The sequence below is a fragment of the Zonotrichia albicollis genome, chromosome 6 (genome assembly GCF_047830755.1).
Source record: "Zonotrichia albicollis isolate bZonAlb1 chromosome 6, bZonAlb1.hap1, whole genome shotgun sequence".
NCBI lineage: Eukaryota > Metazoa > Chordata > Aves > Passeriformes > Passerellidae > Zonotrichia > Zonotrichia albicollis.
Genome location: NC_133824.1, coordinates 5845161 through 5868984, shown reverse-complemented (window position 1 = coordinate 5868984; position 23824 = coordinate 5845161). Strand labels below are relative to the sequence as shown.

General features: G+C 44.3%; 1 protein-coding gene across 2 annotated transcripts; it reads left to right on the top strand.

Annotated features, from left to right (window-relative positions):
- Positions 1-2468: 2468 nt before the first annotated feature.
- On the top strand, positions 2469-23497 carry HHIPL1 (HHIP like 1). Of its 2 annotated transcripts, none has more exons than XR_012580697.1 (9): positions 2469-3111; positions 7756-8402; positions 10766-10909; positions 11703-12031; positions 14216-14342; positions 14639-14784; positions 17586-17667; positions 19462-19539; positions 22772-22912. XR_012580697.1 is itself a non-coding variant. In XM_005483320.4 (9 exons), exons 1-9 carry the CDS (start codon positions 2845-2847, stop codon positions 23278-23280), a joined length of 2334 nt encoding a protein of 777 aa, XP_005483377.2. In that variant the 5' UTR covers positions 2470-2844; the 3' UTR covers positions 23281-23497. The 2 variants fall into 2 exon arrangements, 1 of the variants encoding a protein (XP_005483377.2); XM_005483320.4 differs by having other exon boundaries at positions 2470-3111; positions 19457-19539; positions 22772-23497.
- The last annotated feature ends 327 nt before the right edge of the window (positions 23498-23824 follow it).

The following is a 23824-nucleotide window of genomic DNA, read 5'->3' as shown; positions in this document are numbered from 1 at the left end:
ACACTACCAAATTCTCATGTATGCAGGAAGAGAAAAAATCTGGATGTTGCACATTCAAGGAGCTCAATCTGAGGTACACAAGGAAGTTTTTTTGAGCTGCAGGGTACCTACAACTATCAGTTGCTTCAATGGTCACTTAAGATTTCAGGTTTCATACACCAAAACAAACAACATTTTTTAAATATAGGGTTTTTTTGTGCCTTAATGTTATGTTGTTTGCAAGCACAACCAACCTTTTCACACCTGCCTTCTTCAATTTCATCCATCAATAAAAATTCTAATTTTGAGGATTAATTAAATTTGACTTTAATTAATTAAAGTAAAAAACTTCAGTGTAAAAAAATCAAAACTTGAAAGTAAAAAAATCCAATATCTTAACTAAAATATAAATTAAAAAGCCACCAAAAATAAAATAAAAGAAAAAAGGACTTGTTTCCAATAGCTGATATACAGCACAAAATATTTAATTGATTGATTCAGGCCATCAGGCACAAGAATGATTATTCAAATTAACCAAATTAAAAATGAGTCATTTTAATACAAAACCTTCTGAGTACAAAATTCTCAAACTACCATATGATCTTGGAAAATACTGCTTAAATCAAACTTCATCCCCATTCTGTGACTGCTGCACAGATGCATGTTATTGCCCCTGGGTAGGAACAAGGGCAACTTCAAATTTAGCATGTCAGGTCAAGGGTAACCGCTCCCCTTCTGAGCTTAGTCTCTAGCAATGGCTCAGCAGAGAACTCATAAAAAAAGAAAAAAAGGTGGTTAAAATATAAATAAACAACACCTTGAGAGCTTGCCATGGGGTGGATGAGCATTCACTGCCCTCATTCCATGAATGGGAGAATCCAGGCAGAAGCACAGTGTCTTGGGAATAGTAAGTTAGGTCTCCAGGCAGAGCTGGGAAAGAAAGCCAGAGCTGTGTGCTCTATGCACCACACCACAGATCCCTCAAATGCAGCCCAGGAGCTCCTACCTGTGGCCTGGGAAGCCTCAAAACTCAGCTGACAACAAGCTGCAAAATAAGCCATCTTTAATTGAATAATCTCGTTAATAAGCCAAGGCAGCTCCAGTCTCTGCTTCAGCAGAGCCTTGCCCGTGAATTGCAGAGCAGCCTGAGAGGCAACCAAATAATTGCCCTGCCTGAAAGAGCAAAACAGAGGTAGCTCTGGCATGGGAGGTGCATTGTTAATACTCACAGGGGACTTCCAGAAGGTATTTTATGCTGTTTCACAGTGATGAGCAGACCGAGTCTGTAGTTCTTGTTCTACAACTCACTGTTAAATATGCTCAGCATTTAATTTTCCTTTCATTTCTGAAACGTTTCATGGATGCCAAACTAATCAAGGACTCCAATAGCAAATCAAGAGGCTATAGGATAAATCTCATTATCCAGAATATGTTTGGCTACTGCAATCCATTCTTTATATATTAAGCATTGTTTTAGTGTTAATTAACAGTGTCTAATAATCATTATAAACGCTGGAACAACAGCCAGTGTTAACCACAGGAATAAAAGATTAGCTGGGATGAAGAGGGAGATGTCTTTACATCAGGTTTTTTATGCAATATGGAGTTGCATAACTGCATACTCATTTTTTGCATGGCTCTCAAACTTTTCAGGACCAGTAACTTGATCATGTGCTTTCCAAAGCACTTGCAAACATTGTCTGTGGACAAAAATGGTTTTAAGTGACCAAAAATAAAAGAGCAGAGAATTCTCAACTGAGATCATTGGGTATTCTGGTTGCCTGCACATTATGAGAGTTTTGAGTGACCTTAACAGCAGTTATGTAAGCATATGGAGAGAAAATAAACTTGTATTAAATGTGTAACACATATGGTCTCCTGACAGGATGTTCCAAGCCATGCAGTGATTTTATAGTCCACGTGCACTGTACAGTAGTTCTTTGGTCTCAAAGTAGGAGTCAGAAATAGTAAATCAGCATGAACTCCTTTATTTGTCTTTGAGGTGCAGTCAGTGTGTTAATTTTAAAACACACAATACATTTTGGCTAGCTGTGTTTAACAGCAAAAACCTGCCCTCTGCCTGGGACTAGATCTTACTAGCTGATAATACCACATATGATAAGGGGTATATGATGTGCATGTGGAGTAACTATTTTCCTGGGGTGTGCCGTGAGGAACTTTAGGGTAAGCAAAGTTTCCTCAACAGCTGTGCCAAGGGAGTACCATTCTGAGTGCTTCACAGAGCAAAGTATGTCACCTGGGCTGCCTAGGGTGCAGAGACTACACCAGACCTTTTCTTTCCAGCCTCAAAGCTAAATTTAATCAGTCTCAGCCCAGGATGAGGTTGACGAAGTACACAGAAGCACTAGTTGTTTTAAAGTTGGGTTTTCTTGTTATTAAACATGTTCATCACCCGCATTTACTCTGAGTGCTATTACTCTGTCGTGCCTGGATCGCACAAAACCCTCAGCAGCAGAGCCGAGTCCAGCAGGCATCCCTTGAGGAGCCGGTCTAAGGAATCAGTTCCCAGGCCCAGGGCGTCACACTGCGGGGCTGTGTGACACCCTGTGCCGGCTGTCCAGCCAAGCACCTGCCTGGCTGCTCTCTGGGCGGAATCCGAACAAAACCTCCCGTCCAAAGGCACCGCAGAACCCCGCGGGTGCGGCCAGCGGCGGTGCCGGCCCCGGGGAGGCCTCTCCCCCAGCAGAGCCATGAGGGGCCGGGCCGGGCCGGGCGGAGCGGGGTGGGGGCAGCGCTCCCCGGGCCGGCCGTGTCCCGGCAGAGCCATGCGGGGCCCGAGGGCGGAGCGGGGCGGGGGCAGCGCTCCCCTGGCCGGCCGTGCCCGGGCCGTGTCCCGGCAGAGCCATGCGGGGCCCGCGGGCGGCCCTGGCGCTGCTGCTGGCGGCGGCGCTCGCCCCGCGGCCAGCGCGGCCGCACCCGCAGTGCCTGGACTTCAAGCCGCCGTTCCGGCCGCCGCGGGGCCTCGCCTTCTGCCGCCGCTACGGCGACTTCGGCTGCTGCGACCCGAGCCGCGACAGCGCCCTGCTGCAGCGCTTCTACAGCCTCAGCGCCAGCCTCGACGAGCGCACCTACGCCGCCTGCGCCGGGCACCTGCAGGAGCTGCTGTGCCAGGTGAGACCTCCGGGAGCCCCTGATGCACTGAGGGATCCACCGTGCGGGGCTCAGACACACTGGGCTGGTCAGCCCCTGCACGGGGCTCTGTGTGGGCATGGATGCTTCTATCCCATCGCAGTGCTTTGGCCCATGTGTGTGTGCATCTACTCGTGCAGGGCTGCATTGAGGCCGGGTGGGGATGCTTTTTGATCCCATGGATGCATTGATCTGATGCACTGGTCCAGGCACAGAAACCTTGGACAGTCCAGGGGAGTGTGAGCCATGACTTTAATTCCCAAGCCCACACTGGAGTACCCACCCACAGGTGCATCAGCAATGGCATTGGCACCTGGGCACAGGCATGGGTACATCAGCCCCACACATCAGTGCATCAAGGACATAGCATAGCAGCCCAGGCATGTGCTCCCAGGTAATGGAAGTAGTGACTGTCCATCATTGAGTATCCCAGTGGAGTTTTTGTTCTTTGGCAGTTGTCTAAAAGAAGAGCAGGGGTGTTGCTCTTGTTTAGTTTAGGAGCAGCAGTCTCTGAGATAGGTAAGTGGGCAGTTCAGTTTGCACACTCTCCTCCTCTCCCAGGGTCAGGATACCAGGTGTGGTGAAGAAACCCACAGTGCACCTGCCTGCACAAATCTTGCTCCTTGTTATGACCAGCTGATGGGATCAGGAGCTTTTTTTTGTATTGGGTTACTTTTAGCAGGTGCCAGATGCTAATAATCCTGGGGATGGGTGCAGAGCAATGCCTGTGGATGTGGCCTAGGAACCTCTGTGATGGCCATCCTGCACAGGGGGAATTTCCACTCAGAGCTGATGTTCTGGGGCAGGATATGATAATGGGATGATCACAGTCCGCACAGAACAAAGTGTCTCACCCTATCATCAGTGGAGGCCTCACATGTATGAAAATGCCCCTGAGACAGAGCAGCTCAGCACTGTGCAAGTGTAAACCTTAAATTAATTCAGACAGTGGAATCTTGTCTGCTGTGCTCAGATGGGATCAAAATGACTTTTCAGAAATCCTGTTCTTAGTATTTTGCCAGTACCTTCTTAAGGTGTCAAGAGAAAGACAACACTTTTCCACACCAGGATCTATAGAACTGACTTCTATTTCATCTCACATTGTACTGGAAGCAAAAAACATTTGAGTATATTTCTGCAAGAAGCAATGTCTAAGAGTCCATTCAAAGATAGGACACCAGTTAGCAACGTGTGCTAAGCACTCCTGCTTCTGGAAGTGATAACTAAGTCTCCTGTGTTGGTCAGAAAGCCAGCCATTGAAAATGTCTTCAGAAGCAGAGAAATATTTCCCTGTGGGAGCAATGATTCACTGAAATGTTCTGATGAGCTCAGTGCATCACCAGCCCAGATGTGGCTGCACACCACTGCCTCTGGCTGCACAAGCACGTCACGGAACTTCAGTCATTTGAAACGCTCTAGAAACATTCTGCTTCTATTCATTCATTATATATACAATTTTTATCCTAGACCTGAATTACCTGTGACTTACTCAGCACACTTCTGTCTCTTTCTGCTCACAATTCATGATTTCTCTCAAATGTGATCAAATTCTTGTGACAAGTGTCTCTTTGTACTTGTGGATCCCTGCCTTTTCCTGAATTCTTAGAATAATAGAACAGTTTTATTTGGAAAGGACCTAGTCCAACCTCTCCTGCAATGAGCAGGGACAGCTTCAACTACATCAGATTGCTCAACTTGTCCTTGAATGTTTCCAGGGATGGGGCTTCTATCACCTCTCTTGGCAACCTGTTATAGTATTTCCACCCTCATTGTAAATAACTTCTTTCTTAAATCTGGTCTGTGTTGACTCTTCTTTAGTTTAAAGCCATTTCCTCTTGTCCTGTCACTACACCTCCCTGTAAATCATCCCTCTCCAGTTTTTCTGAGGAAGGTGCCACGAGATTACCTTGGAGCCTTCTCCACCACACTGCAAGAGCAGATGCCTCACTCTGCTTCTCAGGGAACAGCTTGCTTAAAGGCTTGAGTTTCCACATGGAGGTGGTCAAGGAATGTCAGGGATATTGTGGAGGTTAAATGCTTTTCTGAGGAGTCCTGTTGCTTCCTCCAGGCTGATAGCAGCAGTAAATAAGACATTGTCTGATGTGGGTGTTCCATCAGATTCAGACTGTTGGAATTCCCCAGATAAGGAGCTGCCACTGAATTCCTGGAACAGACAGGATGCATTTGGTTAGCCTGCCTTAATGTGACTTGTTTTGTTTTCTGATGAGTTATTTTCATAGTACAAACTTGTTCCAGCCCTACTAAAGTAACTGATCATCTGCCCAGTAGTTTTCTCGGTCCTTGGACCACATCTTAGTTTAAAATTAATGAACAGGCAGCATCATTGGAAAATGACAATTTAGATCTAATATTGATTCTGGGCTCTGACTATGGGTAGAGCTTCTTGATATTTTGAGTTATGTAAACATGACAGGATGAGGTGAAGGCTGAAGGACCACAACATCTGCTTCCAAAGCAGAGAAGTTCAGCAAAAGGCATGAGGCTCCATCTCTTCCAGAATAAAATTTGGAAAATAATTCACATGTCTTGAAAATACCCTAGGACATGCTTAGGTGCTTTCAGGCTAGTGGTAGATCTCTGAATTTCACTGTCAGTGTAATGCTGCTGTAATTAGCTGTCTGCCACCAGGAATGTTGTAAGGAGGGGTGAAGTTGCCCCCAGCTTCTATTCAGACACAGCTGAGGCTGTGGTGAGCAGCCTGCAATGGCAGAGACAGGGAATCCTTGTCTCTGGGCTGTTTTTAATTCTGATGCTGAAGCCAGGGCATTGCTTTGTAATGCATAAGATCCCTGCTTGCTTTGAAAGAGGCTTTCACAGAATGAGGTACACCTGAGTACTGAGTGAGGGGCCTCCTCTGTCTGAATGGGAAACCTCCATAGGCAACAACAGATTGAGCTCCCACCCAGCCCTCCCATCAAATTCCCTTTCTATCTCATTTCAATTTGTTTTCTAAGGCAATTTTTTCAGTCATTACAAGTGAATTGACAAATGCTCTGTCTCTTTCTGTCCCTGGCACACCTCGTGTAACCAAGCCAAGTGTGTTACCCAATCTGCCTGGGTAATTTTGGTGTTTTGTTTCACAAGCAATCTTCTTTTTACCACATTAATTGCTGCTCATTTGGAAGCTTAATAACCTTCATTTTGCAATGAATGGCTTGACATTCCAGGAGGAAAGCTTATTGTACACTAATGATCTGTTATATGGCCTCTCAGTTTATTATGGTATGTAATGGAAAATAAAATAAAAATTAAATATTGTGTATGCTCATCAGCTAATTTAAACAGTTCAGAATCTCAGATGTTATATCTTTTCAGCTATTGAATAGAGTTGTAATCTGCATTAATAAATGTCTCCCTATAGATCTAGATACAGCTCCCTATTTTTTTTTAAATTAAGCTGGTTTTGCTTAGTAAAAGAAAAAGCAATGCCAGATAGGAATTAAAGAATACAAAATTTATTTAAATAGTGGTTTCTCTTCTGACCTTTGTTGCCTCAGGTATTTACTGAAATATAACTTTGAAAATAATTGAGCCTCCACAGAGTCATGTTGCATTATTTGAAGAGCACTTTTGAGGTGATTGTTGGGAAGATGCATTATAACTGGAAAATATTTTGTTTATTACAAGCAAAAACCCTTGCAAAACAGAACTGAGTCACTTTGGTCAGTTTGTAATTTACAGACAGTTTTACTGAATTGCAGCTTTTTCATAAGGAAAATGTGTCTGTAGGAGTTCTCATCATGATTACGATGAGCTGTGTGAACTCGATCCAGTCCTTAAGCAGATTTCCAAGGCTGCACCTTCCATAAACAAGGGTTGAGCTGCAGCTGCTGCCAGGACCTTGCCTGGATTATGGCTGGTGGTGCTCACTGTCTGAAATCCTGTAACCTCAGCATCCCTCACAGAACTTGGTGACCCATGCCATGGTCATGAGATGCCTTTCCCCACTCCTGGCTGGGATATAAACTATCTCTAGGCAAAGGTCCACCAGCAAAGGCAGCTGGACCCAGGCAAGGATGGTGTCCTCCCCTCCTCCTTCTCCACTTTCATATCCCACTCCTTCAAGCTGTAAATCACATCCATGTTTGAGGTCCATGCCTGGATTATCAGATGATGAGGTATGAATGTCCCAGGCTTTGGCCCTGATGGCCTTTCCCATTGTCATCAGTGTGCAGGCCTGAATCTTCTCAGCTAATTCTTTGGTTTCCCTTCTGCTTTGTGATTAATCTTATTATAGACAGAGTCAGAGCATCCAAGGAAGAAAAGTCTCTTTTTCCCCAGTACAGTCTGCTAGGGTGATGTAGCAACATAGGCATCATTGCAGGGTTTTTTGAAGAGTTCTGTGGTTGGAATAAATCAGTAACAGCTTGAGGAAGCCAGCTTTCACCAGGAACACTGAAGATAATTTCCATGAGTGCTGAGACAAACCCCCTCTCTAAGATCTTTCCCTCTGTTAACGCATCTTCAGAATAAACCACAACATATCTTGTAATTAAGATGAAATATCTCCAATTAGTATCACATCTCCAATTAGCATCACTGCTCAGCTGTTTCAAATCTGATCCAATAAATGACTTGAACCTTTTTCTCCCTCCCTCCCTCTAGGAGTGCTCCCCATATGCAGCTCACTTGTACGACGCTGAGGACCCCTCCACGCCCGTGCGGACGATCCCAGGGCTGTGCCAGGACTACTGCACGCAGCTGTGGCACAGCTGCCGCTCCATCTTCCGCGGCCTCTCCGCAGACCCGGAGCTGACCGCGCTGGAGAACAACGCGGTGAAGTTCTGCCGCTACCTGTCCCTGGAGGACACCGACTACTGCTTCCCTCACCTGCTGGCCAACCAGCACCTGAACCAGAACCTGGGGCTGGTGACGGCCGACGCCGAGGGCTGCCTGCAGCTCTGCCTCACGGAGGTGGCCAACGGGCTGCGCAACCCCGTGGCCATGGTGCACGCCAACGACGGCACCCATCGCTTCTTCATCGCCGAGCAGGTGGGCCTGGTGTGGGCCTACCTCCCCGATGGATCCAGGCTGGAAAAGCCATTCCTGAACATCAGCGAGGCTGTGCTCACCTCGCCGTGGGAGGGAGATGAGAGAGGGTTTCTGTGCATTGTCTTCCATCCTAAATTCAAATTTAACGGTAAAGTGTACGTCTACTACTCAGTTGAAGTTAATTTTGAAGAGAGAATCCGAATCAGTGAGTTCAGAATTTCTCCCACTGACATGAATGCCTTGGACCATGGTTCTGAAAGGTATTGTACACACATTTTTTTTAAGATCTTAGAGGGCCATGTGCATTTTTAAAGACCATTAATGAATGACACTTACTTAGCTTAATTTTTGCATTCCAGAGTGCTAGCATGTTAGTCCAAGTCCATGCCTAGTGTATTGAGATGCAAAAGCTGTGTGTCCTCCATGGATGAACTGCAAGTGTGCAGGGGTAAAACATGTATAGTTCTCAGTTCTGGCATGTCAGAGGACTTAACCAAACATGGATTAAACAGTATTTATAGTTAGTGTTTTGAGGTTATTGTTGGGTGGGGCTTTGAAGTTTGTTTGTTTTGTACTTTTGTGATTGCCCTTTAAGAAGAGGGCAATCTGCAAAGAATGAGTGAAATTCATTCCAAAGCCAAAATTTCCAAAATTAGTATAAACAAACTAAATGATACCAGACCAAAGATGGATTTGGTCCCATGTTTCTCTATCTGAACAACAACTCAACCCTTTGATATTACAAATTTAATATCAAATTAAATAAAACACAAGTCACCGTATTATTACAGAGTGCATTTTAATTGGAAATGTCATTTGCTTGAGTCTGGTCTTGCAGTTGTTCCACACTAGTATACACAGATGATGAGAGACTTGTTTGTGGAATCAGGCTCACAGATTTATAACCTGTTGCAGAAATATGTTCTACAACATATAGAACCACTATTCTATATGTTAGTTATGTATAATATGTATATATGTAACTATATATGTATATAGTTATAGAACCACTCTTTTAAGAGACCCTTGAAAATTACTAATTTGAAGATTTTTTGTTCATTATTTGGATTTTATGAGGGGCTTTCCAAACACCCAGCTGTAGATGATTCTAGCTCAAAAATGCACATAGCCTAATGATGGAGAGTGGATACTGGTTTATAAAGCAGTTACAGCAATCCAGTGTAACCAGCACTGTAGATGACAGGTAAGGGGAATTACAATGTGGCACTCAGGAAAGTGAACCAGAAACCTGCAGATACCAACAGCCCATGCGCTGTCTTGTTTAAGAATCCTCAGGCCCTATGTTTGTAACAATTTCTGTGCTTACTTAGCTTATGGTTAGTACAGCAAAAGCTTAAGAAAACAAAATTGTGGTCCTATTGTGCTTGTGTAGGCTCAGGTCCCACTGACTTCATCCTGAGCTGCTGCCCAAGAGGGAGCTCAGGCTGACATGTGCTGTGTGCTGCCTTGGCTCAAATGCATGTGTCTGTTTATCCTCAGATGTTTCTCAATGAATTTTGGTTTTTTCCATCTTCGGGATGCTGAGGAAGATTCACCTTTGTGTCCGTACAGGATCTTCCCTCACTCCTTCTGTCAGCTGGAACCTGTCTGTGCACTTTTGCACAGTTACCTTATCACAGAGATGCTGACGCTTAACAGGACCATAACTCCATAGCTGGGTTCCTTCACACAACTCACAATAACTACCAATATTTCAGAATGGAAAAAAACTGTCTAAAAATGAGATGCTGAAAGTAAGTGCTATAATTTGCCTTAGCAGCTATTAAGATGCACTGCCAGCATGAAATCTGGACTCTTTTAGAAGCTGGAAATAATAAACTTCAGTTGTTATACTTGGGAACCTCTACTGCATGTATTTGCAGCTTTACCATTCTATAAAATTATAGTTTATGTAGTTTATGTATTTTCCCTTTCATGCTATGAAAGGGATTCCAGGAGCATAAAATAAACAAATAAAATAAAGAGTTTGGGGTTAAAATTAAGATAAATTTTGTTGGTACTTCTTTAAATAACCTTTGGTAAATTCAGTTTGTTTTGGGTCTGCTTTTAAACTGCTCTTTAAACTCAAAAGGTCCTGAGTGTGTAATTATCATTTAAGGATTCTTCTCTCTTTAAGAATTTAACTATTCCTTAATGTTTGAGAAGTTTTATGTTCGCCTTGAAAGTGCCTGGCAGAACTGTGCCAAAAGCTGTACAGATGGACTGGTGTCCTTTCTCTTACAATTTCCAGTTGGTTATAAGCTCAGATGCCTTTTCTTTAATAAATTATAAAGAAAAATAAAAAAGAAGATTAACAAGGAGGAAGAAAGAATCAGAGGAAAGGTTTAAGCAATTAAAAGTATATTTTGTCATGTGATTTCCCAGACTTTCCATATTACACAATTTGGTGTTTCTGTAATCTGGAAAATATGTTAAAACTATTTAAGGTTAGAAAATCAGCTATGCCCCAGAAAAAATCAGTAACATGGATATGGAGGAATTGGTACCAAAACCAATCTGTAGCTGCTTCCATCTGTCAAGAACTACGTTGTCATGATGCTTCTCTGCCCTTTGCATAGTGCTTGTGCAGTAGGAAATTGCTATCTCCCTGTTTTTCACTTAGGATAATCCTTGAAATAGAGGAACCTGCTTCCAACCACAACGGAGGAGAGCTGCTCTTTGGAGATGATGAGTATCTCTACATCTTCACTGGAGATGGAGGCATGGCTGGGGATCCTTTTGGCACCTTTGGAAATGCCCAGAACAAGTAAGAGTGCATTGGAATAATACCAATATAGGCAGATGGGATGTGCCTGAGCCTGTCTGGCCCTTGGTGCTGAACCCAATAGTGGCAACTGTGGTGTTTTCACCCCAGATACACTTTTGGCTGGCTGGGTGCTGTAGCTGGGCACGTGGAGACAAGTCCAGGCATGCAGGAGCTCCAGTGGCTATGGGATGGAGCTTTCCCTGTAACAGGGTCTGCTCCTTGCGGTTACCTCTGGTGGAGAAGCTTTAAGGTGATGGTGAAGGAAAGGAGTCAGTTCTGGTGGAGGGTTTGGATCCAGAGCTTTATTCCTGGCCCACAGGCCTCTGAATCCAGCAACAGCTCCAACAGAATTCCATGAATCTTGTGGTTGCTGGCTCTTTTAGCCCTGGGGAGAAGGGGAGGGAAGGGTTAGGGATCCCACCAACCAGGTACATAGAAGGAGGTCTCAAGGGACGTAGGACACCTGGGTGGCCCAATGCCCCCCCAGGGGTAGAGAGCATCCTTTGACTCTGCCAGTCACTTGACTCCCTTCTGGAATTCCAGGATTGACATTTCTGGGAGGGGAAAGGAGAGGTGACTGACACACCTGGGATGGAATTATCCCAGGGGAGGGACCCGAGGTTCTGAGGTAAACCCTGAAATCACAACGCAACAGAGTGGATCCATCCCTATGGCACCTCCAGGGTGTGGGAAATCAATTCCATGAAACCCTAGACTTTCCAACCCCACCCTCTCCCCCTGCTCTGACTTTTTGCCAAGATCTGGCCTTATTTCTTTACCTTTTTCATTGCAGATCAGCCCTGCTGGGCAAAGTGCTGCGGATCGATGTGAACAACAACGACCGCGGGCCCCTGTACCGAATTCCGCCCGACAACCCCTTCGTCAGCGACCCCGCGGCGCGCCCCGAGGTCTATGCCTATGGTGTGAGGAACATGTGGCGCTGCTCCTTCGACAGGGGCGACCCTCACACCAAGGAGGGGAAGGGACGACTCTTCTGTGGAGATGTGGGGCAGAATAAATACGAAGAAGTTGACATCGTGGAGAAAGGGAAAAATTACGGCTGGAGGGCGAGGGAAGGGTTCAGCTGTTACGATAAGAAACTTTGCACCAATTCTTCCTTGGGTAAGTAGATGTGCTCTCGTTTTTGTGGCATTCATGTTCGCTGAACAGGGAGAGGCATAATTCACTCTCCCAGGGTTTCTCCTGGGGAAGGCAGTGAGAAGCACAGAGCAAGAAGAGAAAACAATTCTTATCTCTGCTTGCTGCTCCTGTTGTTTGGCATGTGTAGAATGTGTTATGGAGATTGTTTACCAAGAGGGATTTGTTAATTGGACACCAGTGATGGTTGATTTTGATTGGCCAATTGAGTCAAAGCTGTGTCGTGACTGTCTGGGGACAGTCATGGGTTTTTCTTTAGTATCTCTTTAGTATAGTTATAATATAATATTAGTGTAATACAATATAGCTAAATATTTGTTCAGCCTTCTGAAATCATAGAGTCAGAGCACATTATATATATTGGGGTCACCCTGAATTGATACATTTTTAATTCCTGCCTTCAAAGCCTGGCTGCTTGGTGGTAAACACACCTTTTTGAGATGTCAACCTCTGCTGTCCCTTTAGAAGGGAACTGGCTTGGACATAAATACTGAAAGTACAAATGTTAGTTTCTGAGTTAGGAAGAAAGTGAAACATGCTAGCTGTTGTTTTTCCAGGTGATTTGTGTTGTTAGTGATTCTGTGGTTTAGAGGATAATTTAATCTTTGCCACATAAAATAAGCTTTTGTGCAGAAGCAAGAAAAAATTGGAGGAATTGTATTTTTCTCCATAACTCAACCTTATTTTAAAAAAACAGAGAAAAACTTTGACTGATCAACTCTTATGCATGCTGCCTGCTCTGCAGGTAACTGAATGTATGGTGTATTTTCATTTCTTTTACCTATGCCACAAAGGAAAACCTCATTTTATTTTCATCTCTTTAAACTGTTCAAAACTGGATTGAGGGTGTTAGCTGGCTGGCTAAATTCCAGTGAATATGTGAAGTCAGAACATATTGAATTGCAAGGGCTGATGTGGACCATGTCCTGTGCTGGAACCTCTTCTCAGAGGTTCAGGGGGGCAGTGGAATGGGCTGGCACTGATTTGCATTAGCTGAGATTCTGATTCTTTTATCTTCCATGTGCTGTGTGTTGTTGTCTAATTTTCTTCCTAATATTAACTCAGTTTAACTTCCTTCCTTTTATTAGCTTTGCTATAAGTACAAGTGATTAACTATTTTTTTATAAAAATGTCAAGAGCAGGGAGCAGATTTCTTGCACTCCCTTTGCTGAAGCAGTTGTCAGAGAGCTCATTTATTGCTCTCCTGTGTGACAGTACCCACATGAGCATTCATGGCAGACACTTTACTGAGGTCCCCAGGGATTCAGAGCAATTTTTGATGACTTTGGAGACCCTTTGTTAGAACAGTGAAATGTCACAGCCCCTTTAGAATGATAAGTACAGCTGAAGTGTGGAAAACACCTGCTTTAGAGGAAATTCCCCTGGTGCAAATTCCTTGCTGGCAGAGCTGCTGGGTTTGCTACTTGCAGCATCTGCTACATGGGCAGGGAGAAAGGCTGTGAGGATGAGGAGGAAAGGGTACCATGAGGTACCTGTGAGCCAGGAGTTTCAAGAAAAAGGGGAGGGAGTATCTAATGGAGACCCTCCAAATCAGGACATCTCTCTCTATTTTACATTTGTCTTATGTTTTAACTTATATTTCCCAATGAATATGCCAGTACTACATCATTCATGCCTCTGCCATCCCATAAATATTTGATGGCCCTTTCAAGTTGCTTCTCCATCTCAGAGGAACAGAAGCTATTTGTGCTGACATCTGACATATCTTTTCATCAGTGCTTGCAGTCTGGAGTCACCCACCTCTTTTTTTTCTTTCACAACCTAGACAAAGCTGCATTGGGCAGACATTTCCTGCATGGGTGCAGTTGCTCAAGGACTAACCTGTGAATTTGCAGCTAAACCAGACAAGCTCTGTAGAAATGTGCCTGAAGTGGCACTAACAGATGTGGATTCTAGTGGGAGGAGAAGAGCTCAGGAGAATGCTGAGGTGTCTTGGTGAGGGGCAGGGCAATCAAATGTGATTCTGGAAAGGTGAAAATCAAACTAAATACAACTCCATTGGCAATTCATTTAAATAGAAGATGCACCAGGGAACCTGATTGTACTCTCCTAGTCTCAGAACAATCTAGATAAAGAGCTATTCTGCAGCATGTGCAAAATAAGTCACAGATCTTTTCTGCCTTTCAGATGATGTGCTTCCAATTTATGCATATCCACACAAAATGGGGAAATCTGTTACAGGAGGCTACGTCTACCGAGGCTGTGAGTCTCCAAACCTGAATGGCCTGTACATATTTGGTGATTTTATGAGTGGGTAAGTAAACACTTAGGGCGCTCACAGAATTGTATACCCCCAGCCAAAATCCTCCCCAAAATGGCCTGATACCCCTTCAATCCTCCCCTCTTGTTTTTTCATGGGCTTGTGTTGCCCTTGAAGACAAGGTGTTGCAGGGTATATCATATATTTGGGTTAATATTAAGCAATCTTTCACTCAGGGAAGCTGCAGTCCCTATTGCAGCTAGTGTGAGCAGGAAGCATTAAATATCCATTCAGGTGTCCATTCATACATCATCTGGGTCAGGTTGTGGAAGTGTTCTTTTGCCTTGCAGACGCCTAATGTCTTTGAAGGAGGATCGTGCTACTGGAGAATGGCAGTACAGTGAAATCTGCATGGGGACAGGACAAACGTGCATGTTCCCTGGGCTTATCAATAACTATTATCAGTACATCATCTCCTTTGCTGAAGATGAAGCAGGTAATGTTTAACTTTGTGTCACACTGAATGGCTTATTTCAGAACAGAACACCAGAGAAGGGATCAGAGAGGGCAGCAGGTCGTGGAGAGGCACAGCACTAGTCTTTAAAATATCAGATTCTCAGCATCTCCCAGATACCAAAGTTACAGTGCTAATTTTGAGGTCTGAGTGCCATGCAGTGCCTGCAGTGGGAGATGGAGTCAGTTGTGTTGGGACTGAGTCTGGTGTGCTGGATGTGCTGCTGCCCTTCCCTCTGGAGAACAGGGAGCAGAGGGGGCAAGTAGAATAAAACAAACTTAGAAAAGAAACCTCATTCCTCACAGTGCCATGCCAAGAGGATGCAGGCCCTGGGAGCCTGAGAACCTAGACCCAAGGGAGAGCAATTCTATTCTCTTGTCTGGTTGAGAAGGCTGTGGGCATTAGTAATGGGTACAGGGAAGCAGATGTCAAGAACAGCAATTATATATCTGCTCACCCTGGGCTGGGGTATTTGTACCTCTCAAGATGAAGCAGAACAAAGCTTGCATTATGTCTTGCATGAGACATCAGCAAAAGAGTCTTTAAGACCATAGTTTATTATTGCCAGCTGGGATTTTGCCTTGCATAGGACTGAAGGATCTCAGTAGAGCTTTGCTGTGTCTTCATGACTGCAGACATTTTGATTTCTGGAAGGGAACTGCTGCTGTGATTTGAAAAGGAGGAAATAAAGAGTCCTGCGGTGCAAGCTGGTGGTTTCTCCTGCTGTTTGTACAAGGGTGTTGCAGAATGTGCAGCCCATGCAGCCCCTGGCTGGGGGCAGGCAGAGGATGAACCCCACAATGTGTGCTTCATGTGTGACCCAGCAAGGCAGGAGTTGTGCTCTACCCTGCTCCAGGGAGGTCTTGGCTCATGATCACAGGCACCTGCTTCCAGAATGCCCCAGTTTTAAACATCTGCTTTTTCCTGCAGATTATGTCAAGTTTGGATGTTGCTCAAATCATATAAATGCAAATTTTATCTTGTGAATGCAAATCCTCCAAGTTAAGTATTAGCTTGAAAGTTTGACTTTTTTTTAGAGTTAAATTCAATTTTCTTTAATGGTTAATATTCATGGAATTTACAGCTATTTCACAGTGCTGTGGTGAGAAGGATATCTTAACCTAAAATCAAATAATTTAGTTCAAATCAGCTTTGTGCCGAGTGCAATATCAAGCTGTTGATTGCAGCCCTTGCTCATGCACGAGGATGATCTCCCTCATCCTGTGCTTGTCAACAGAGTCTGAACAAAACAGGGGTGAAGTGCTGCCACCTTTTTGCACTGTGCCTTGCATAAGTATGATAGAGCTGAGTGGAGATTTGGGCTAGAGTCTTTTTTCAGAGGCAGATAATTGCCTTGTGTTTGCTTTATAGTAATGGAAAGAAATCTGTTGATAACAATGTGGTGAGGTTGCTTTATCTGCTGTGAACAGCCTTTTCTTCACCTTTTTTGTGTACTAGGAATCTCATGCTTTACAAGTTCGCCACACAGTTTATTTTAACAAGGTTTTCTTCACAGAAGCATTGAAGCTTTGGAGTTGTTGCTCTGATGGATGTTAATCTACCTACTGCAGTGGGTGTGTAAATGTTATGGGGAGATCTCTGTTTTTGGCTCATTGCAATTATAAGGCCATCAGCCCCATCCCTGGCCAGCAGAACCTGTCAGAGGCACCCCAGCACTGTGTCTGTGGGTCATATGTGTATAGTCTGTGTGCTTCATGGCCTGAGCATCCAAACTCCTGCTGGTAACTTCCAGGAAAGGGGCAGGATGTAAAACACACATCGCCACAAAACTCAGTGCCAGCTGTTTCCTGTCCCCTTGGACCAAGGCTGCCTCTGGCCTGTCATTAATGAAGCTGACCAGAAAAATGTAGCCACCAGCCAGGGGTAGCCAAAGGTTTCTGCCCTGAGATTGTCTGGAGGAGCTCAGCCCAGGCCAGCCCAGGAGAGCAGGAAGGAGGATGGAGACTCACCTCAGCTGCCACCAGCTGCCTACACATTCCTTTGGTCACACTGACCTCTCTGTTCCTTTCCCTCTTCCCTCTGGATTACCCATAGAGCACCCAAAAAATCTCCCTTATTCACTAAGCAAGTCCACAGAGCCTCTTTTTCTATTTTCTCTCATTTTTTAAATATTGCAAATATATTTTTTCTCTCTGATCCTTCTTGTTGCACTTCTCAAGCACTTGAGCTCTCAAAATAGTGCCAGAAGGACTGTTTATCCCAGTCTCCCCTGCACAACAGGAGAAGGATAGAAGTGCAGTTAAGAGAAAATAAGTCAAATAAAGCGTGGTGGACATTGTTTGGTTGAAGGTTGAGCCCTGCACATGTGACCTGACAGAGCTGTGATGAATCAAATGCCTTTTGTCTGGGATATGTCTCACTCTGTGAGTGTGCTAGAGAAAGGAAAATCTTGTTCTCCTGTAATTCACCCCAAAGGACTGCTTCATCCAAATGAGCAGAAGACAGTGGACTTTCTTAATTTCCTTTCATTTCAACAAAGGTAATTCAGGGTTTGGCTGTTTTACTTTAGAGAAGTCAAAGGACACAGATCATGAGATGACAAGGAAGGTCGGGGCAGGTGAACCTGCAGTGGAAATTTGTCCAAATAGTAATTCATGACAACTCAGTGAAAGCTGCCACTCACTAAGAGTATTTTATGCCAGTGGACTGCAGATGACTCTCAGACCTGTGATACAGAGTTAATGCTTTTGTGCTGCAAGGGACAGAAACTCCATGGACAGTTTTCATGGGTTTATCTGGTTTGTTTTTTTTTTTTTTACCAGGGGAATTGTACTTCCTATCTACTGGTGTACCAAGTGCCACAGCTCCCAATGGAGTGGTGTACAAAGTGGTGGACACCTCCAGGTATGAGATGTTCTTGTTACAAGGCCCGGTGATGGTTCAGTGAGTCCTGGTAGGATGGTGTGGATGTGATGAGTCATGTTAGCTGACTAATTAACTCTCCTCCCATGCTGGGTCCTTCTGGGGAATTCAATCAAGGAACATCTGGAGCAACCCACTGTGGGTCTGCTTTGCCACTGCAGTCGTGGGGGTCTATATGCCAAACTGTTATGGGGCTTGTTGATGTTATATATATTTAGCATTTCCTGAATGCTAAAGTATTTTGTGGGTGGCTTGTCTTTCTTTGGCAAAGTTTCTCTAGGTTTCTGCCCAAAAGGAGGCACTTTTTCTCAACATGCTTTTTCTGAGTTCCTCTCCATCCCTTTTTTTATCTCCCACAAGAGCCCTCTGCCCCCAGACCATGGCAGCCAAAGCTGGACCAGCACTACCTGCAGTGCCTTTCTGGGCAAACCAGACATGAAAAGCAAAAAGTACATTCCTCTCAGTGTTTCAAAGAGCAATATGGATTGAACAAGAAAAAAGGACCATCATTACACCTCCTGGTTTCCATGTGCCTGTATCTGAGACTGGGCAAGGCAGGGAATAGCTGTGTTTTATGGGAAGACTTACAGCTGTTTTTTCCATCTTCCTGTTTTTAAAGTGTTACTATTATTGGCTGAACACCAAGCTACTTTCAGCCAGAAACGGAGAGTGAGATTTTTTTATAGATTTTTTAAAATGGATTAAATTTACAGCTTTAGCTATCTGAGGATTTTGAACCAAGCCACTTGTCTAGTTTTACATTGAAACCAATCCCCAAACTTAAAAAGCCCCCAGATCTGTCATGTGTTTCCTCCAACTCTCCTCTGTCAGGAGCATTTTCCATTATCTAATGCAACAGAAGAGTTCCTGTAAACTGTGTATGAAGAAGCTGGTATTACGCAACCTGTGCAGAAATAGAGAAAGCAGGAGTCAAACACCAGCCGTGAGTTTAAGCTTAAAAAAACCTTCATTCATGTCCAGAGTACCAAAAAAAGTAATTGGAAAGTTCATAAAAGTAGGGAACATCCTTGTATAGACAGTTAAGAGAGAGGCTCTCTGCCTTCCACAGAAATGCAAATGCAAACAATCCTAATTGCCCAGGAGTTTTATCCTCCAAATGCATTTTTGAACCAGTTTAAAAACCTCTGAAGAAGTCTGAGGATTACCAAGACCTCTGTCATAGGAAAAAGTGGTGATGAGCTGGATGTGACTTCCCAGAAGTGAAATACATCTCTGTGGCAAACTAATTGTGTCAAAATAAAGCACCATACTAAGACAAAGCCTCTGAGGAGACACTTAGATTTCTGTTCTGAAACTAATGCATTTTTGGCACGACATTTGTTTGGGCTTTCTGTATGAATAATAGTGTGTTATTTTGCTTCCGTGAAAACAGTCTGAAATCGTGCGTACACATGACCTTTGTGTCAGATGTTCAACATATACTGTCTAGTTTTGTAATTTTTATTTTCATTTTGATTAATCTCTTTCTGTCGTGCTTGAACCTGCCAATGTTTTATTTCCTTAATGGCTTCAATAGTGTCAACTGAAAACACAGAGGACTCCACTGCCTTGTGAATATTTGGGCTTTCATCAATGGTGATCTGTGATTCTTTAGTTATGTTTTCTAATGTAAGAGATTAGTAGCATCATTTAAACAGACTTTTTTTTTCTCAATAAGAATTATGTTCTTAGAAAAACAATGGGAAGCAAAGTGTTGCAATGCCAGAGAAAAGGAATTAATTGTGCAGTGTATGTGTCCCTTTCTTTCAAGGACAGCACCACCAGGAAAATGCCAAGTTGAGCCTTCGCCAGTGAAAGTCAAAAGCAAGCGCATCCCATTTGTGCCAAAGGAGAGTGAGTGCAACTCTTGCTGTTTATTATTGGTTCATGTTAGCTGGCATTAGATACAAACTCCAGACTTGCACTATCTGTCCACACATGTGGAAAATACCCAGAACTTCACTCTTCAGGATATCCTCAAAATTAAATCTTTCCAGATGTTTTGGATCTGAAGAGTTGGTTCAAATAAGTCATACAGTATTTCCCCTTTCCTGGCCATGTGAGATTTCCTTTGTAGTTTCTGACCCTGTTCATTTTCCCTTTTTCATGCTACATTGTACACATTTCATTACCACCACCTTGGTTTTCTTGTAACTGTGCCTGTCCATAGACCCTGTGGTCAATGGTGCTTTTCAGTGACAAGTGATTTTTTGGAGTATCTTCAGGTAGTGAAGAGGATATGATGGGTAAAGGGCTGGGAAGTAGTTCACTGAGCAAGATGAGAGCTGAGTCATTGTTCGTTGAAAGTGAGAAAATATGGGATGAGAAAATGCTCCCAAAAGAATCAGTGATCACACACTGAGGTGAACTTTTGGCTTACCCAAACCCACCAGGGCCTTTTCGTTGCTTCATGTTGCATGAAGTATTGTACTGCTAAAGCTGGAATAGTCAGTGGAGCTGAATCTGCAGCAAGCCAAGTAATCTTTATGTGAGGTACAAAAACCTAAACACAATATTAGGATCTCAAAAGTAGACTAGGCAGTATCACTGTTCTTTTCCCCTCTACTTGTAATTTACACATGTAGGTACCTAGGCAGCACCCCAACAAATTCCCTTCCAACTCAGCATAGTCCATGAACTTTCATAGTCCATGAACAAAGCTAATGGTACTGCAGGAACTCCAAAGTCAGGATACTTTTATTTAATTTTTAATTACATTAATCACGTTACATTGCATTTGAGTCACTAACAGTTCCTACAGCTTTGGCTTCAGGGAATAATGAGGGCACTCAGCACCTTGCAACACTGATTCTTTAAGGTGGAACAAACTCTAAGGCTAATTATTGACTGCTGACATGTCTGAGCACTCAGTATCTTCAGAGATGTTCTCCTTTTCTAGCTGTGCAGGCAGTTTCCAAATATTAGTTGCTTGGTTCATGTTCAACCATTTTTGTCTGTTTCTGCTTGTGCATTATTATCTACACAAGTCCAAAGTTCAGGTTTTTAAACTATATATATATCACTAAATCCTTTAGGCTTGTTTACAAGGTAGCTTTTTTCATAAATTAAAACTTAGAAATGGTGAGAGAGATTCTACCTAGTGTGTCAAGAGCTACCCTCTCCTTTTGGTGAAAAATAAGCATGGCCATTTTGATTTCAGAAGCATGCAAACAAAGATGTGTAGCTGTAAATATTTATTGTTTTGGTTAGTATTTAGTCTTTTATTTTGGTTAGTATTTAGAATGTAACAGAATCACCAGGGCATCTGCCTTGTATTAGCTATGAGTGCATTTTTTGGAAGTGTATTTAATAAATAGTTTAATAGAGAGTATTATATAATGAGAATTTGATCCAGTGAGGTGAAAAGCTCTCCCAGGTGACCATTAGCTTTCATGCAGTCCTACACAGTATTCAATCAGTCCCAGGGTTTTCAAGTGCTTTGCCAGACCAGGCTCCAGCAAATGAGCTGTGCGCAGGTAAGGACTTCAAATCTGTTTCTTGCTTTGAGAACCACAGCTTTCAAGGGAAGGAAATATTTTCATGTCATGAACACAATTCCTTTTCAAAGAGCATTATTTGGAAAAACATGGACACTGCGAGGGTTTGTCCTTTGGGGACAATAGATACTAAGCACAAATAAGAGAGTGATATTTTCCTCCTCTCTGTACTACAAACGAAATGATGAATGAGGATGCATAAATCTGGGATATAATTCAAAGTCATGATGTCTTTGCAAATGTCTGTGACACTGTCCCAGCTCTGTTGAATGTTATTCCATTAAATTCTGAATTGCTTCCTTCTGGCAAACTAAAACTTATTTTTAAGCTAAAAATAAAACACATGTGAATAAGTAAATCCAGTAACACCTGGAAACTGTGACAGCAAAGAATTTTCATCTCTTCAGAGTTCAAGGCTCTTATTTTTTTTTCCTTTTTTTAATAAGGAAGAACAAACCCAACCCCAAATCCTGTTTTATGTGTTGTCCTGGCAACTCTGTTCCTCTTGCATATTCCAGTTGCCAGAGAGAATTGATTTTGAATGTTCCTGATTTCAGCTCTTCTGAATAAAGCATCTGGCCCAGTGGGGAGGCCATGCTCTCCTCTGGTAACGATCCAACCCTCAGTAATGAAGAGAAGAGCAGAAATAGAGCCTGTCTGTAAAATGTTTTTGGTGGCTCTTCACTGGGATATGGTGTAGAGTTCCTCTCCTGACTGTGGAGCTCCAGCACTGACCCTTTAAGGGCCAGGCTGGCATTTGCCAAGAAACCTCTTGGAGCTTCCTTTTTGGGAGAGGCTCAGTGTTGGCATTGAGCCCTGCAGTCCTCTCTGCTAGCAAACAGCAGCCGACATTTCCACTGAGGAAATACCGTGTCGCTAAGAGTGTCGTTGCTTCCCAACAGGACCAAATAGACAAATTCCAAGAAATTAGTTATACAAGTCAAAAATCAGCACTGGTTTCGTGAAAAAGGGGGGTCCGTCTCCCCCCAAGCCCCCAGCCCTCAGATGGGGCTTAACCCCGAGCAAGGCAGGCCTATCTGGATAACTCAGTCCCTTTTGGAGACAGAGTGCCCGAATACCCAGTCAGCTTGTAGCTGCTGGCTACCCTAAGCAAGCTTAGTGGATTTCAGCTCTTTAGTGATTCTCAGCTCTCTTAGGATTTCAGCTCGAGCTTGCTTGCTAGGGCGCCTTTGGGCTAGGATAGAAGCAAATGGCGAGAGAGGAGAAGAATAAACCATTGCTAGCATTCCACAGCGATGGTTTATTGAGGGGTCTGTGAAGGGTTCCAGCGACAGCTCTTCTTCTGCTGAATGGGCTAAACCAGCCCCTTTTTATAGGGTATAGAGGGATCCAAACTTGTCCAACAGTAAGGGTTAGGGGAAAAGTGGCCAGAGGTAAGTTATGAGTCGAGAGGCAGAAGACAGGAGCTTATTTTGCTGTCTCATCATAACTCAGCAGTTCCTACTGTTAAGTCTCAGCAGGCCACGGAGCCATAGCAAACTCAGAGCTTGCTACAGTTTCATATAGTTGTCTTCAAGCATTGCCCAGAGACAGACGGACTCACGGCTCTCTGCCTTTTCCCCCAACAGAGTTTATTATGAAAACACCCCCACCACGTCCCCGCCTGCAGCCCACGACCGAGGCTCCGTGGGGAGGCGTCCCCGGGCCGGGCAAAGCCCCCCGGCCGGGGAAGGGCCCGGAGGAGGAGAAGGGGCAGCGCAGGCAGAAGAAGAAGAAGAAGCAGGGCCCCGGCAATGGCGCGGTGCGGCTGATGCGGCAGGGCCGGCGCGGGCGCGGCCGGGGCCGGCTCGAGGTGTTCATCGACGGCGAGTGGGGCACGGTGTGCGACGATGGCTGGGGCCTGCCCGCCGCCGCCGTGGTGTGCCGCCAGCTCGGCTTCCCCCGCGCCGTGCGCGCCACCAAGAAGGCGGAGTTCGGGGAAGGCAGCTCGCTCCGCATCCTCCTGGATGATGTGCAGTGCTCCGGGCAGGAGAGGACGCTGCTGGAGTGCTCCCACGCCGGGGTGGGCACGCACAACTGCAAGCACGAGGAGGATGCTGGCGTGGTGTGCAGCCGGGAGGAGGTGACAGACCGGTGACAACAGCCAGCTGAGGGACTGGGAGACATCCCTCTCTTGCCCAGCTCTCTAAACCAGCTGCAGTATTGAGGAGGGTGTGCCCTGCCATGGGGATGCTGCATCTGTTCAAATAATCTTATGTTTTCTTCATGTTTGTCCCCATGTATTTGCCTCGGAGGGAAAAAAAAAAAAAAAGAAAAATGAAGCACTGAATTCAGTATGTTGTGGGCAGAGGCTGCATTTCTATGGGGTTTTTTGTAGGAAGAAACTCCCAAGCATTAGCCTTTATAGATCAGAAAAGAGATGCATCCTGTTGCCCTTTCCCATGTCAAAATACAGGATTCTTAATACAGCATTCTTCTTTCCCATTTCAAAATACAGCATTCTTCAGCTGTGCATCACAATGTTTTGCCAAAAAATAAGTTCCCAAATGGCTGGGTTTCACTCTTATGGAAGCATTTGCATTGTTTGCCTTGCTTTGCCACCTGCAGCTCTAAGCTGAGGTTTTTAAGGACGTGCCTTTCTAAATCTGTGCCTTTCTTTGCAAATTATAAAAGTATATCTA